General features: G+C 40.0%; 1 protein-coding gene across 1 annotated transcript; it reads left to right on the top strand.

The window, feature by feature from the left end:
- Positions 1 to 4354: 4354 nt before the first annotated feature.
- Positions 4355 to 12111, top strand: cxcl12a (chemokine (C-X-C motif) ligand 12a (stromal cell-derived factor 1)). The gene is made up of 4 exons (XM_037783149.1): positions 4355 to 4506; positions 6014 to 6131; positions 7073 to 7156; positions 9465 to 12111. Exons 1-4 carry the CDS (start codon positions 4440 to 4442, stop codon positions 9490 to 9492), a joined length of 297 nt encoding a protein of 98 aa, XP_037639077.1. The 5' UTR covers positions 4355 to 4439; the 3' UTR covers positions 9493 to 12111.
- The last annotated feature ends 2223 nt before the right edge of the window (positions 12112 to 14334 follow it).

Here is a 14334-nt window from a genome sequence, read left to right as displayed (position 1 = left end):
TAAGTCTGATTGTATAGAAGTCTATGAGAAAATGAGCCTACTTCTCACTTGATTTATTACCTCAGTAAACATTGTAAACATGAGTTTATGCTCTCAATCGCTAGTTTCAAGTCTTCTTCAATACAGCATGATGTTCATTTTGTAAATTATGGTCCCATTTAGAGTCAAATAGACCATAAAGTAGGGGATGCTTTAGGGTGTGGCTACCTTGTGATTGACAGGTCACTACCACGGCGTTGTCCGGTCTGGGAGTTGTCTGTGTTTTCGTCTTACAACCGTTTCACATTGTGTTTTCGTCTTTTTCGAAAGTTAATCATAACCTATTTTATTCAGCATTTGGTTGTACTTAGCTCCACCTTCTCGGGTAATTTCTGGTTGCAAAAAATCCAAGATGGCGACGACCAAAATACCGAACTCGAAGCTTCAAAACGGCAGTCCACTAACCAATAGGTGACATCACGGTGATTACGTCCACTTCCTATATCCAAAAACACATAGACCACATTCTGATTATGATATTTTTTCTTTTGTATAACCAGTTTGTGATAGAATCACATTTGCTTTATCCACTATTTTCGTCTTCTATCTGCTTTGGTAACACAAAAGTATTTAAATGTCAGAAATCTAACAAAAGAGACTGAAAAAAGGGAAATTGATAGAGAGACATGCAGAGACGGACCGAACAACAAAAAGAGAGTTGATCAAACTTGGCAGTCGTAAAATGTTCTCAAGGTTCTCAAAGTTCTAAAGACCCTTGAGGACATCACTCTGCTAAATGCCTTCAGACCTTCAGAGCAAAACCTGACGTGTGATTTACACTCGCAGTCAAAAAGTACTTACCGTGTTCTTTGAGAGTACAATACGAAATGACTCATGCAGAGAGCAGGAGTTGGACCCCTGGAGTGAGGACCTCCAAGACGGACAGATGGGCCACAGAACTCTACACCACCTTGTCAGCTCAGATGAATATACTGGACGCAGGCGTGAGTAGAACATAGCAGGTAGCATGTATGTTCAGTGTGTGTGCAAGGTGCCCAATACACCTTACATCGCCGGAAACACACATATTCATTCAAGGAGCAACAAACACCATGTAGGGAGGAAGTCGGGGTGGATAGGTAGGTCAAAAAACACCACAGACCAGTGTTTGTGTCCCATGTGAAACCAGAGGTCAATGTTGATTTATTTGTCACGTAACTTTCGTACTTAAGTTCCGGCCACTTCCTGTGTTATTTTAACCAAAACCACGATCTTTTCCTAAACCTAACTAAGTAGTTTTTGCCACGTAACTTCTCTAAGTTTCACCACTTCCGGTGTCGTGTAACCACTTCATGTGTGGCGTAACTTTACTACGATCTTTCCTAAACCTAATTAAGTTGTTTCCTGTGAAGACGGAAGTTTATTTCGAAAAGACTGGAGGGGAATTTGACGCTGGACATTCACAGGAAACCACCCAAAAAATTAGGAATAACTTTTCATAAGATATCATACGAACTGTTGTATGAGAATACAATTCATATGTTCCCAAAACACTGGGGAAATGTGAGTGTGTGTCAACACTTACTTTTACTTTCCATTTTAAAGAAGATAAACCATTTCTGTGAACAATTCCCTGTGAGAATAGAGCTGAGTGTTACTTTCGGGAAAGATACAGACCCCGAACTTGTTAATGCAAGAAAGAACGAAACAATTGGGCAAGAGGATGTGCTGCCAAACTCAGCTTATGTAACCATACTACTACAGTCCATTCACCTCAGAAGACGAAAGTAAATCTCTCTGATCGGGGCAGATATGTTGAAATACTTGGATGTGCTCTGACTTCTCCCCCATGACATGTCGCAAATTGGCCCCCATCTATAACTTTCATGTGTGTGTGTGTGTGTGCGTGTGCGTGTGTGTGCGCGTGTGTGTTACAGACAAATTACTTCCATTTGGATCTGTAGCTTATGCAAACCGCACTGCACACGTTTGTTGTTAGTGCAGGCTCACACAGGTTTGGGAAGGAATAGAGTAAAGTGAGTGTAAAGTGTGTGCGTCCTGTGTGATCGGAGCACTTTGATCTGAGACCCTCTGAAGTCACCTTTCACTCCAAGCTGAGAGAACCTTACTCAAACACTTTGCTCTTTTCCTCCAGGCTTCTACTATCTTTTTTCTTTCTTAGTTTCTCACACACACACACACACTCACCCACACACGCACGCACACACACGCACGCACGCACACACACACACACACACACACACACACACACACACACACACACTTGAAGTTAGCCTTTGTGGCCTGTGAGAGAAGTCAATATGTGTCCATTGAGCTGTCAGCTGATTCTGCTCCGAGCATCTCCTCCTGTCTGTCTGGTCTCCATGGCATCATCTATATAACGAGTGTTTGAGATCCAAAAACACAGACAGTCTGCACCATGTGGAGCAGAAATGTCTCAGATAGAAACAAAATGATGAACACACATAGATTCACAAGTAAGTAAGTACAGGAAAGAGGTGGTGAAAACACTTCATAATCATTTTCTATGTACATTAAGACAGATATTGCCCATATAACTTACTAACTTTATGATGCAGGCTTTAGATGCAGTAAATCACAAGCTCACTGCAAAACACAGTTATCCTCCTTGAACTATACCCCTTTCTATTCCTCACTCATTTTCATGATAAAGTGTGCTGTCAGTAGGTGGTTTGCTTTCCCACAGCTGCGTGATGAGAGGACATGTCTCCAATGAATGGAAAAAAGAACGACTAGAAAACCAACAACTTATGCACATTATTCATGTCGCTCTGTTGTTCCTAAAGAATGTGGCATTTTCAGTCTGTGTGAATAATATCAGCGTTTGATATCTGCAGAATGAAAGATTTCAGAATCTATTTATATCGGGGTATTGTATTTGGCTTAGACAAGAGCGTAAAAGTATTTCAGGTATTGAAGCGTTACAGTAAACCAATGTATGATCAGAGCAAAAGTCAAGGCTCATTTGTGTTTTCATCTATAAACTTCCAATACACACACACACATCAAAAGTACACATTTTGTCACATAATACACACAAATACACTGGAGTGTTTTCTCTGGATGATGAAAGCCAAATGTCTGGAAACTGACTTCACATCTGCATCCCGTTAAATACGTTAATAATACCAAACACAACAGTGAGGATGTGTATGTGCTCACACAAACAGTTTGGACGTTTTTAGCAGGCTGTATAAAAGCTTTCACTTAAAAACTGAGAAGAGTTTCACTCCTTTCCAAATACACGCTGGGAGGTGTGTGTTTATGTGTGTTTCTGTATCCCTCTTGTCTATTTATTGGAACCAATGTAACAGAACACTTTACGCTCAAATGAGTCCTCTCCTGTTACACTTTTTAGCTTTTAATTAATTTGGACCAATGAAGTCCCTGAGAAGACAATCCATGACTAAAAACAAACACGTGCACAAAAAAAAGAAATATCTCCATTTTCTTTCTTTTCGTAGCCTCAGCAACTGTGTTGAGCAGAAGAAAATGTGTCCAGTGTTTGCCTGGTGAGCAAATTCTGTTTCTTATTAGGCTAGATGATGCAAATAAACTTTTAATAAATAAATAAATGAACTTTTTCAGAAATTTGCTGCATGCCAAATATCTTCCATAACACACTCTACTGCTAAAGAACATGACATAATGTGACTTTATAAATGTTAAAAAAGGTTAAAGGTTACATGCATGATAAAGGAAGAAGCGTGTGCGTGTGTGTGTGTGCGTGTGTGTGAGTGTGTGTGTGTGTGTGTGTGTGTGTGTGTGTGTGTGTGTTGGGGGTGGTGATGGTTTGACGCGTCTCTATTGAGCGCTGTGCGTAATTTGTCAATTTCACCTGAGATCACCCCAATGAAATAAGAAACAAATTTCAAAATAAAAGCATAAAACCCAAACATTGTGAAAACAGAGTCCTTGTGCGGAAAAACGTGCTTTAAAAATACAAAATACTCTACTGTTTCTTTATGTCATTATTATTATTGTTATTTCTTTTCTTGGTTTTGTTTTGGTTTTGAATGTTGAGGTTGTTTTCTCTATAGTGTACTTGATGGGTTTGTCTGTAAGCTCATCTACTTAAAAGTTGGTTTATAGACTGTTGTAATTACAAAAGGTGGATTGCATATATGAAAACAGCCTTGAAAAAATAAAGTATAAAAAAAATAAAAATACAAATCGTATATTTTTTTCTTTGGTTGTAATTAGACACATTGTATAACTTGATAAATAGTCGTTAAAACGAATCACGTGCCCGTTATCGTTTTTATTTTTCTACCCTCGACCGGAAGTGTTGTGTGTTTTTCTGTTCAGCTTGACAGCGGTGCGTAATTTAACTCTCCTGCAGAGTCCCGTCAGTCACAGCTCCTCTGGACTTTACTCTGAGCAGCATCAGGATCAGGTCTCGGTGGCATTAACTCAGGATGGATATGAAGCTGTTGGCACTCGTGGCTGCGCTCACCGTGGTGATATATGCGCCTCCATCACAAGGTAGGAAAGGGTTTATTGCTGGTTTTCTGTGTTGTTCAGGTTTATTTGGACTTTTCTTTTTCTTCTTTTTTTTGCAGCAGTCAGTGTAAAATAAAGTGATGATTCAACGTTATTAGAGGTTGTTTGATCATTATTTGCCAGGATGAAACATATGAAGGGTTTATTCTTTAGAAAATAAGATTTAAAAAGTGCATAAATTGAGAAATAATGTTGAAATAAGCGCCTTTCCATTCCACAATTGTAATTTTTGTAATATAATATATAAATATTTGATTTTCCAATTAGACTATTATTCTATGTTTATGTTAATTTTCGCGGTAAAGTGTCAATTTTAGTGGCACATCTTCCAAATAAGTTGCAATTTAATTTAAATTCCAATTAAATAAAAAAATTAAAGTACAACTGTTGCTTGAATTAAATATCAACCTCTTCATTTTAATAAAAAAAAAAGATTTATATTGCGCAAATCTTAGTTTAATGCCTGATTATTCTGGAGTGGGGAGAAAAACAAACATTTTCCTCCGTGCGTAAAGCACCAACAGGCTGCACATGTGGCTCTCTATAGGAGTAAGGAGAAATTCCCCGTCGGATCACCATCAACGTGTGTATTTGTTCTGCGCTTTGTTTTCTTTTAATTACGAGCAAATGAGGCTACTATAAGACAAAGCTGCAGCTCGTCTACATGGCGACATCAGTCAGCCAACTTGAAGGTGTTTCGTCCTTTTATCATGGAAATACCCTGAGATCATGTGTAAAAAATGATTAGCATAGAGTTTAATAGTGGTGCTTCTCACCATCTGTTTGTGCATCCACACCAGTTTCCTTTATACTGACAAGAACATTATAATTACTGTCTTTAATTCATTCTAAATGCTGATACTAATCTGATACTAAATAACCTGCATGCATTTTTTTTTTCCAACTCTGTTAGCCTGTTTTTGTCATGCAGCTTTCACAAAAAAAACAAGCATAGTCTTATTTATTTTTTCCACATTTATCAAGCGTGGAAATCTCCTGAAAGCTGAGGTTGTAATGGAAAGTAAGTACATCCATCATGCAGTTTAAAGGACCACACATACAAGCCTGTGAATGACTGAAAGAGCTTAGTGTTTTTGGGTCCTGATATAAATGTCTCCTTCCTCTGTGTGTGTGTTCTATGGGCCAAGCAAAAAATATACTTAAATATATATGTCAATATGACTCTGCAAAACATAAAGATAAATGGATAGATGGGCTGTTTGCATGTTTAGACACATTTATGTAGATTTGCTCTGTGCATGCTTCAGATCTGTCAAAGAGGATGTTATATATGTGGATTTATTTGTTTTTGTATCATTTTCAGCTTATTTGATTGTTTTGATCATGTTTCATCTCATTTATATTCAACAAAATATATCTATCAGTTTCCCAGTTTCCACAGGAGATCATTACCTTAATCTAATCTTGTGTTTTATTGCTCTCTCTGAAACTGTAAATGTGTAACCGATACTCATCTTCTCTCTCTCAGCAAAGCCCATCAGTCTGGTGGAGAGATGCTACTGCCGTTCAACAGTCAACAACGTCCCACGAGTCTACATCCGAGAGCTCAGGTTCATGCACACGCCCAACTGCCCCTTCCAAGTGATGTGAGTATTGCTTTTAATGCTAATTGTATGTTTTCCACCCTGGTCTTAAAAAAAGTCAGACAGGTTTTACTCCTTGTTGGAAATTTCTCACCATCAATCTCAGAGTGGTGACAGGCCAGAGAAAAGAGTTGTGCATGCATGTGTACACACACGCCCCTCTGCCACTCGCTTTCACACACATGCTCTGAAAGCGTTAAAACACAGGCCCACTGACGCATCCACAGGAAGTGCTCCATTTGAGTATGAGCAAACGTGAAAGGGAGGTGGAAATTGGATGCAGTTTTGTCTTCAACAGGAAAGCAATAATTGTGGGTTTCGTAATTGGGCTTTGCTTCGTATTTGCTTGTCACGGAGCGGTTCGTCCTCGTACTGCACTCGCAACCTTTGAGTCTGATCTCAATCATTGTTACGACTTTACAAATTAAAGTGTGGAGCAACACAATGCAGTTGGTAACAATAGACAGGAAAAGCTTCAGGAACTGTTAGATGTGGTGGGAATATAATTGGCAAGTCTGGAAGAGGGAAAAACAGATTTTTTTAGGACGTGTGCGCCAAAGGACGCATGATCTCCCACATAGAGACATATGATCCAGTCTTGACCCATTCTGTAAATAACCGCAGGGTTATGCTGGATTTAGAACGTAGCCTGTAGCCACATGTTGAAGGATTGACCTCCATGTACTCAAATTTTGATTAATTAGGTAGTTCAATCGAGGGTGAAATATCAAACTTAAGGAATAAGATCTTTGAGAACTGCCTGAATGCACATGTTCTAAAAAGAGTGATGTGTCATCACCGTGAAAAAGCTCTGTGTGTCAAACTGACATGGCAGTGTTAATTCAGTCTGTTATGTGTCAAGACACCTGAGGCTTTGCATAATTCACCCTTTCATCTTGGGCATAATTGCCATAATACTGAACTCTTTTCCTTTTTCTGATCAGCGCCAAGCTGAAGTCAAACAAAGAGGTGTGTGTGAACCCAGAGGTCCGGTGGCTGCAGCAGTACCTGAAGAACGCCCTCAACAGGTAAGTTACAAACAAATCAGCAGGCTGCTCTCATGCACCGTTCGTAGCTAAACCTACGAAAAGTGACTGCACTGTAATTCTTATGTATCCCACAAAATCAATTTGTATGTAATCCACTTAATTGTGAACGAGGAAGTGTAAAGAGTGACAAACGCCACAGATGGAAGAGGTCAGGGTGGATCATGGGTCAAAAAGTAATTTAACTGCCATACTTAAGTTACGCCACTTCTGGAGTTATTTGAACCCAAACCATGATCTTTTCCTAAACCTAACCGAGTAGTTTTTGTCACGTAACTTTCGTACTTATGTTACACCACTTACAGTGTCGCGTAACCTCTTCCGGTGTGGCGTAACTTAACTACGATCTTTCCTAAACCTAACAAAGTAGTTTTCTTGCCTAAACCTAACCAAGTCTATCTTTTCCTAAACCTTACGAAGTCACCTGCTAAGACGGAAGTTTATTTTGAAAAGATTGGGGTGAAAATTGACACTGGACATTCATAGGAAAACACGAAAAATTAGGAATAACGTTCGTAATTGATCATACGAACTGTTGTATGAGAATACATTGAAATCAGACTGGTTTTGGTTATGGAGTGTGTATTTAATGCAATACTTAGTTCTGTCGTCTGCTCTCAGTTGTCAACCTTTAACAGATAACTCGTTGGGAGCGCTGTAAAATCACTTCCACTCTATAGAAATTTAAAGTAAGGAAAGCAAAAGCACAAATGCGCATTTGAACATCTATCAATACACCATTGTGAGGGTGACAACTCTTTATTGCCCAATTTTTATTGGTGCCCGAACATGCAGGTACATGACCGAGTGGGAGTAGAGAGTGATTCCACTTTCACACACACACTGTGGGTTTGATACATAAACTTTAAAGCCATGTTTAATCTGTTCTTACTAGAGGGCTGTTGTGTGTTCATCCCTGATCATCACTGTTTATGCAAGACACAGGTTTAATAAAGTATTGACTTATACTCATGTTAAAGTTTGTCTAAGATTAAGACTAAGAGGGCTGAAAGTCGCCGCCAATATCAACTATCTCCTTCCTGCTCAGAGGAAGGAGTCACTTTTCCGAAAAACGTTGGCACCATAAAGTTTATAGAAGGGATCAAGTTGCCATCCTGAACTCTGTGCAGTCATATATTTCTAAGAATTGAGCACCCCCTGTAGCGGTTGGATGAAACAAACGCTAGTTTGGGGATACAAAACAGTGAATTTCCTGTGAAGAAAACTAAATGCAGTAACTGATCCAATGAGGATGCTGATGCTCCAGCCTCTACCATACACACTCAATACCCGCCCAAGGTCCCGCTGTCAGACTGTCTGTCTCAAGGATGATTGTGGAGCCCTTGAGTTGTCGAGGTGTGAACCGTCCTCTGCATAACAAAACAGCCCATGTAGAGCGCAGACGGCGGCCATTTACAATGGATCAGACCTAATGTGTTTCCAATTACACATACATAGGAGGGACAAACCTATTTACAATGTGTCTAAAGGCACGCGATTGTAAGTCATGCATTATGCTGCTCTTTAGTCGGGTAAATAAGACCATGATTACCTTCTTCATCAGTTGAAATGTGGCTCAGCATTTACAAAGTATTATTCCAATAATAATAATCAAACTGCCCACCCATGTTCAATTGTTTAGTCTGTTGATATATAATTTATGCAATGGTATATGTGTATGTGTACAGTATATCACTCTGCAACCGCTGCAAATGAATGTTCTGCAAAATTAAATCTTTATTCAGTCCCCTGCAATGAAGTCAACATTTTACAAAAAACTCCTCTTGGAAAGAAAAACTCAAGCTGTCAACAAGTAATTGACTTTGGAGTCAAAAATGGCCAACTGACTTATGGGCTAAAAGGGGACTGATTAACCAGCTTTATTACACGGCTTTGTTGAATACGTGATTCTGATTGGTCAATCACGATAAATTCAACTTTAATAGGCTAGAATGTAAAGTTCTTGATTGCAAGTCAAACACATTTTGGTCCTGTAAACTTGAAGCAGCTGTTTCTGTCTGGGACTGAATATATCCTGAATTTTGGCATCCAGTCACGGCTGAACTCATTCATTTTCAATACGGTGTTAACGAGTTACACATTCACAGCCAAGAGTTTGTCCAAATGGACACGATACATATTGTGTTGAGTTATCCTTTATGATCAGTTCTTGATGGTTCAGACAAAATTGGAACTCAGCAACAGACTGTGTAAATAGTCAGCGCCAAATAGGATTTTACATTCATTTGTTCCCATAAAACTCACAATCAAACTTGCTTTTCCCTTCCAGGATGAAGAAATCCAAACAGGGCAACTAAACACTCCTGCAGAGATCCTCCTGAGCCATCACTGAGGGTTTAAACCGTGACAGCTATGTTACATCTGATATGAGATCATCTGGTATGTTGAACAGCACTTATCCCGGCCGGCTGCCACGCTGCGGCCTTTTGCATGGAACGAACCTACAACTCTTCACCGTGAACACCGACCCACCAGCCCCGTCACCGTCCTCACCATCACCACCATCACCACTCTCACCATTTATAGAGATCGTAGACGTTATTAGTGCAAAGTGCAATTATATCTGTGAGTGTATGTCTTTTTAACTGTAATGTATATACTTTTTTTTGTTAATGGACATCAGTAAAGGGCTATTTTTGGAGATTTTTTCTCGTCCTTCTGGCCTCTCTGTCATTTAAGGAAAAGGGTCGGCCCCGGGGTCAAAGTGTTTGATGGGGGAGCGATGTAGGTCAGCGGGAGGATTTTAACCACAACAAACATTAGTTAACATCCTTGCAAGTAGCAGAGTCCTGTCATCTGCTGAAACAGCATTATTATATCTAATCCCAAACATGGGATCTGCTTATCCTGATCGTCTCTGATTTCAAATTGAACAAAATGAACAACAACGTATAGTTTCTCCTCTGAAAGCGAGCAGAGCCTGCCAAGTCGTATTTCATGTTTCAAGTTAATTGGCACCGTGGAATTTCAATGAATGCCAGCTACCCCCAGACTGAATATAAGATGTATAAAAGATCCTAGTAAAAATGTCTATTACGCTGTTTTTGTGATGCAAATTAGGATGCCAGAAGAGCTAAAGCATTTCCTGAGCCGCTCTGTGGCTGTGATTATGCGACCCTGCGTTACCAAACATGCCTGCTTTTTTTTTTTATCAGCGAAAAGCTGAACATCTGGATCCGCAACTGTTTTAATTGAGCGGCCGGTACGTCGAAATTTACTGGAACCATGAAGCTGCGTCGCTTAACAAGAGAACAAATAGTGACGCTCGCTAATCACAGTTAGCTGCCTGGTGTAGAAAAAGATGAACTCATGTTAGCTGGAATAAACTGAAAGTCCATTTCAAAGAAGGGTGTACTGCAATTTGAACCACATCAGTAGTTAAAACACAATGAGCCACAGTAGAGAAAGTAGTAGTACTGTTACTGACAATAAATACATAAATGTGACTACCTACAACTCTCATGCAGATAGCAATGCACTTTATATCTGATGTATTCATGTGTTAAAGACAAAATTTACTCACCAAGTCTGATTATTAAATTCTGTCTTTTTATCTTTTATATGTTAATCATGTTGTTTCCATTCTGTTCTTTATTGATCATTGAATGTGTAGCTGCATTTAACTTGTTAAAGCCGGGGAGATCATTTAAAATCTCCTCGTCACATGTAAAATTAATATTATACAAATGCTTTATTTTTGTACTCTTTTATGCATTCATATATTAAATCTAAACATTTAAAATAAATGAAGGAACTGTACTCTCACAATTCAATCAGCCAAGGTTTTATTGAAAAACTTGCACACAGTTGGTCTGGGAAAAAAACGGGAAATCTTTAAATGTTACGCTTGCTATTTTAATGTGTGCCTTCCTACATATGTTACAAGGCTTTTCATTATAAATACGCACACTTATACCCACTGATGCACACGTACACACAGTCTTCACATTTAGTGTAAAACAAGCTTTTCCAGAGCCGACACACAGCTGCTATAATCCGACTGTATCAGCGGGTCGGAGGGTAAATCTGAGGACTTTGATGTGTGAACATGTGTTTAGCTTTACCCACAAGGGCAAATGAAGGGCAAGGACAATGATCCCGCCTGTTATTTAACTATTAACTCAACAAGGCACCATTAGGAAAACATTAGAGTTAAAAGAGATGAACTTTTAACTTCCCTCTAGGGGCATCATGTGAGGCAGAGCACGGTAGTTTTATGTGATGAGAGCGGGCCGCTGATTGAAACATCGGGGAGAGATAAATGGCTGTGAGTGGCAGTCCACAGCCAATTTATATGCATTTACTGATTAGCTTTGAAGTCCGGTTTAAGAGGGATAAAAGCAGAGTCAGCAGTGTGAGATAAAGCCATTGATTTAACCACTCTGGTGCGCCCATTTGGAGTGGAAATTAATCAGATACAATCACTGTATGAACTGATTGTGTTAAGCTGATATCACTGCAGGAATCTGCAGGTAGCAACAAGTATTTTCCTCACCAGTAATGTGAAGATTGGGCCGCTTGCCTCATGTGACATTTTATCACACAGAGGACAGAAGTGTTAACTATTTGTACTCTTGAGTAAACCATTTTTAAAACATCTGTTCACATTTCAATTAGAATTGCTTGCATGTCATCAGTATTTTTATTATATCCATTATCACTGAGCACAAAAACATACACATATGATATGTCCTCTAATGAGCAGCAGTTGTTTGCAATAGTTCTTAACTCATTGTGTACTTGGGATCACTGCCAGCACCAGTTAAACCATGCAGGCGGTGTAACCGGTGCCATGAAGCCTGAGGTGTAATAAAAAGACATATTTTATGTGCATATTGCATTTACCTGTAAATGTAGGGGAAAAAAATGCAAGAAATGTCTGAATATGTCATTAAAATTGGCTCATGAGTATAAAATGTGTTGTGTCTGAGAAACAAAACAGCTGATTTAATATATGAAGAGGTTTCAACAAAGTCCTCTATTAAACAAGAGGCTGAGGAAAGCAAATGAGGTGTTGAAACATTAATGTTTCTGCACGTCAAGTTCACTGAAGTGTAACAGAACAATATGATTAAATGAATTATTGGCAGATTTACATGAGTGATCTTCCTCAGTGTCATGTTGGTACTTGAGGCTCGCTGGGCACCGAGCCTGAATAAACACACTGCAGATCTGTTCACCCCCAACGTGTTTCACATATTCATCACCTTACAGAGAAGCACATAGATCCAAGCAGCTGTGACTCACGGCCACTTTGGAGAATAAGAAAATCCCCTAAAAAGAGCATACTTTCAGTTTAAAAGTGAATTAAAGTCTGTGTTTTATAAAAATTGTGAAACAATCTGAAATAAAACCAGAAGGCTCCTCTATCAGCACCTTGGTATGAGCTGTACAGACTTAATCATAGGGCCGAGGAATGTACGACACAGGAGAAGACATATGAAATTCATATTCAGCATTGCCTTCAAAACTCGGTCGGGGTTTAGAGTTCAACCGCCATGTCAGGAGAAAACTGACACCTTGACAGATGAATAAAGATTTGTCATGTGTAATGCGAAGAATGACACAGAAATAAGGCACTAGCATGTGCTCATTTAACTTACAGTACATGCTCCCTCCATCTTTAGCCGTAAGGGCTCACAGATGTGCGGCCAATGAAACTCCACTTAGTGGTTATTCATCATGAAAGCTGCACATGAAAATATGAAAGTATAGTGTGTGTGTGTGTATGTGTGTGCTTGAGAAGGTAACAGGGGTCAAATAAAGCCACTTCAAGAAGGTCCCAGTGGACATCTCTTTTCCCGGTCAGATCAGTTTCTTAATATAAACGTACAAGGTGATAAAGTTAACCCAAAGTCAATTTGAATGTCTGTTTGTGTGTGTGTGTGTGTGTGTGCAGTGTGTATGTATATGTATACATGTGTGATGTCACTTCCTAACTCTACTCCAAGACCATTAACTTTGCTTTAGCTCAGTACCTCCAGCCATGCTGGCAGCCGAACACAGCAATTTAAAGGCCCTTGTAGTTTGTCACCACCCGCAATGTCAAGGGATCATGAAAATTGCCCCGCGGAGCGTTTTAGGTGGTCGGAACGCAGGCTCTTCCTCGACACTGCGGTTTGACTATCAGGCCACTTACTGAGCAGCTATGATCTGAAACTTGTGAATTGTTTGAACTGGCATGAGGATGAAGATGTGGGCGCACGCAGATCTGGAGTTCTTCAGCGCTTTGTGGTCCACTGAAAATCTGATTAGATTCGCTCCGTGAAAAATGCACTCCGGTTCGCACATCTTTTGGACGATACCGACTTCCTTCGCTGTAGAGAAACATATTTATGAAATGATGTGTGTGTGTTGTTCTGCTGAACTCTTGGACTTTAATTTTTCTGTTTCTGAAGCATTTTGGACATTTGATCTCCCAATGGAAAACTTTTCGTTTCACCCCCTCAACAATTAGCTCGGAGCAGAGGGTCGGCTACTGCGGGGCAGACACTTGGCTGTCATGTGGCATTGATCTTTGGGTTTTCCGGTTGAAGGGGTTTTCTTAAATTCCTTGGCAGCCAGTTTTAGAGTCTGAAACAGTACTATGCAGAGACAGACAACAAAACAAAGATGACAAAAGATGGTTGATGTGTGTTTGATTTGGGGAAATGTGTATCCACAGCTCCTGCTCTCTCTCAACCACAGCTCCCCCCCTACTGTTGTTATTTACCCCCCCGTGTTCCAGACCAGGCCGCTGCCCTGGGGCATCGTATGCACCAAAATCACACTCCCCAAGGGAGACATTAGCGGAGTCATAGCTGGTCTTGTATCAGATGACCCGTAGCACATTTCCATGAGTGCACACTCTCACTCCCCAAGTAAAGATTTGTAAATGACTTGTTGATTGTGTAAAGGGGCGGCGCTGCGTTTTGTTAATTGCCTTAACACCGCCAGTGACCCGCCACAACATTAATCACAATTATGACAAAATGACTCAGCTGATTGTCTCAGAAGAGTTAGTCGCTGCGACCGACGGATGTTGGAAGTGACCAACATGCAGTGTGTAATAACAGCGGCATGTGTGTGTCTGTTTGAGAGTGAATGGGAGGCTAATAGAGGGGCCCCTATGAGCGGTTAAAATAGCCCTCCTGCAGTCT

The sequence above is a fragment of the Sebastes umbrosus genome, chromosome 10 (genome assembly GCF_015220745.1).
Source record: "Sebastes umbrosus isolate fSebUmb1 chromosome 10, fSebUmb1.pri, whole genome shotgun sequence".
In the NCBI taxonomy this organism is placed as follows: domain Eukaryota; kingdom Metazoa; phylum Chordata; class Actinopteri; order Perciformes; family Sebastidae; genus Sebastes; species Sebastes umbrosus.
This window is presented reverse-complemented; position numbering and strand designations above follow the sequence as displayed.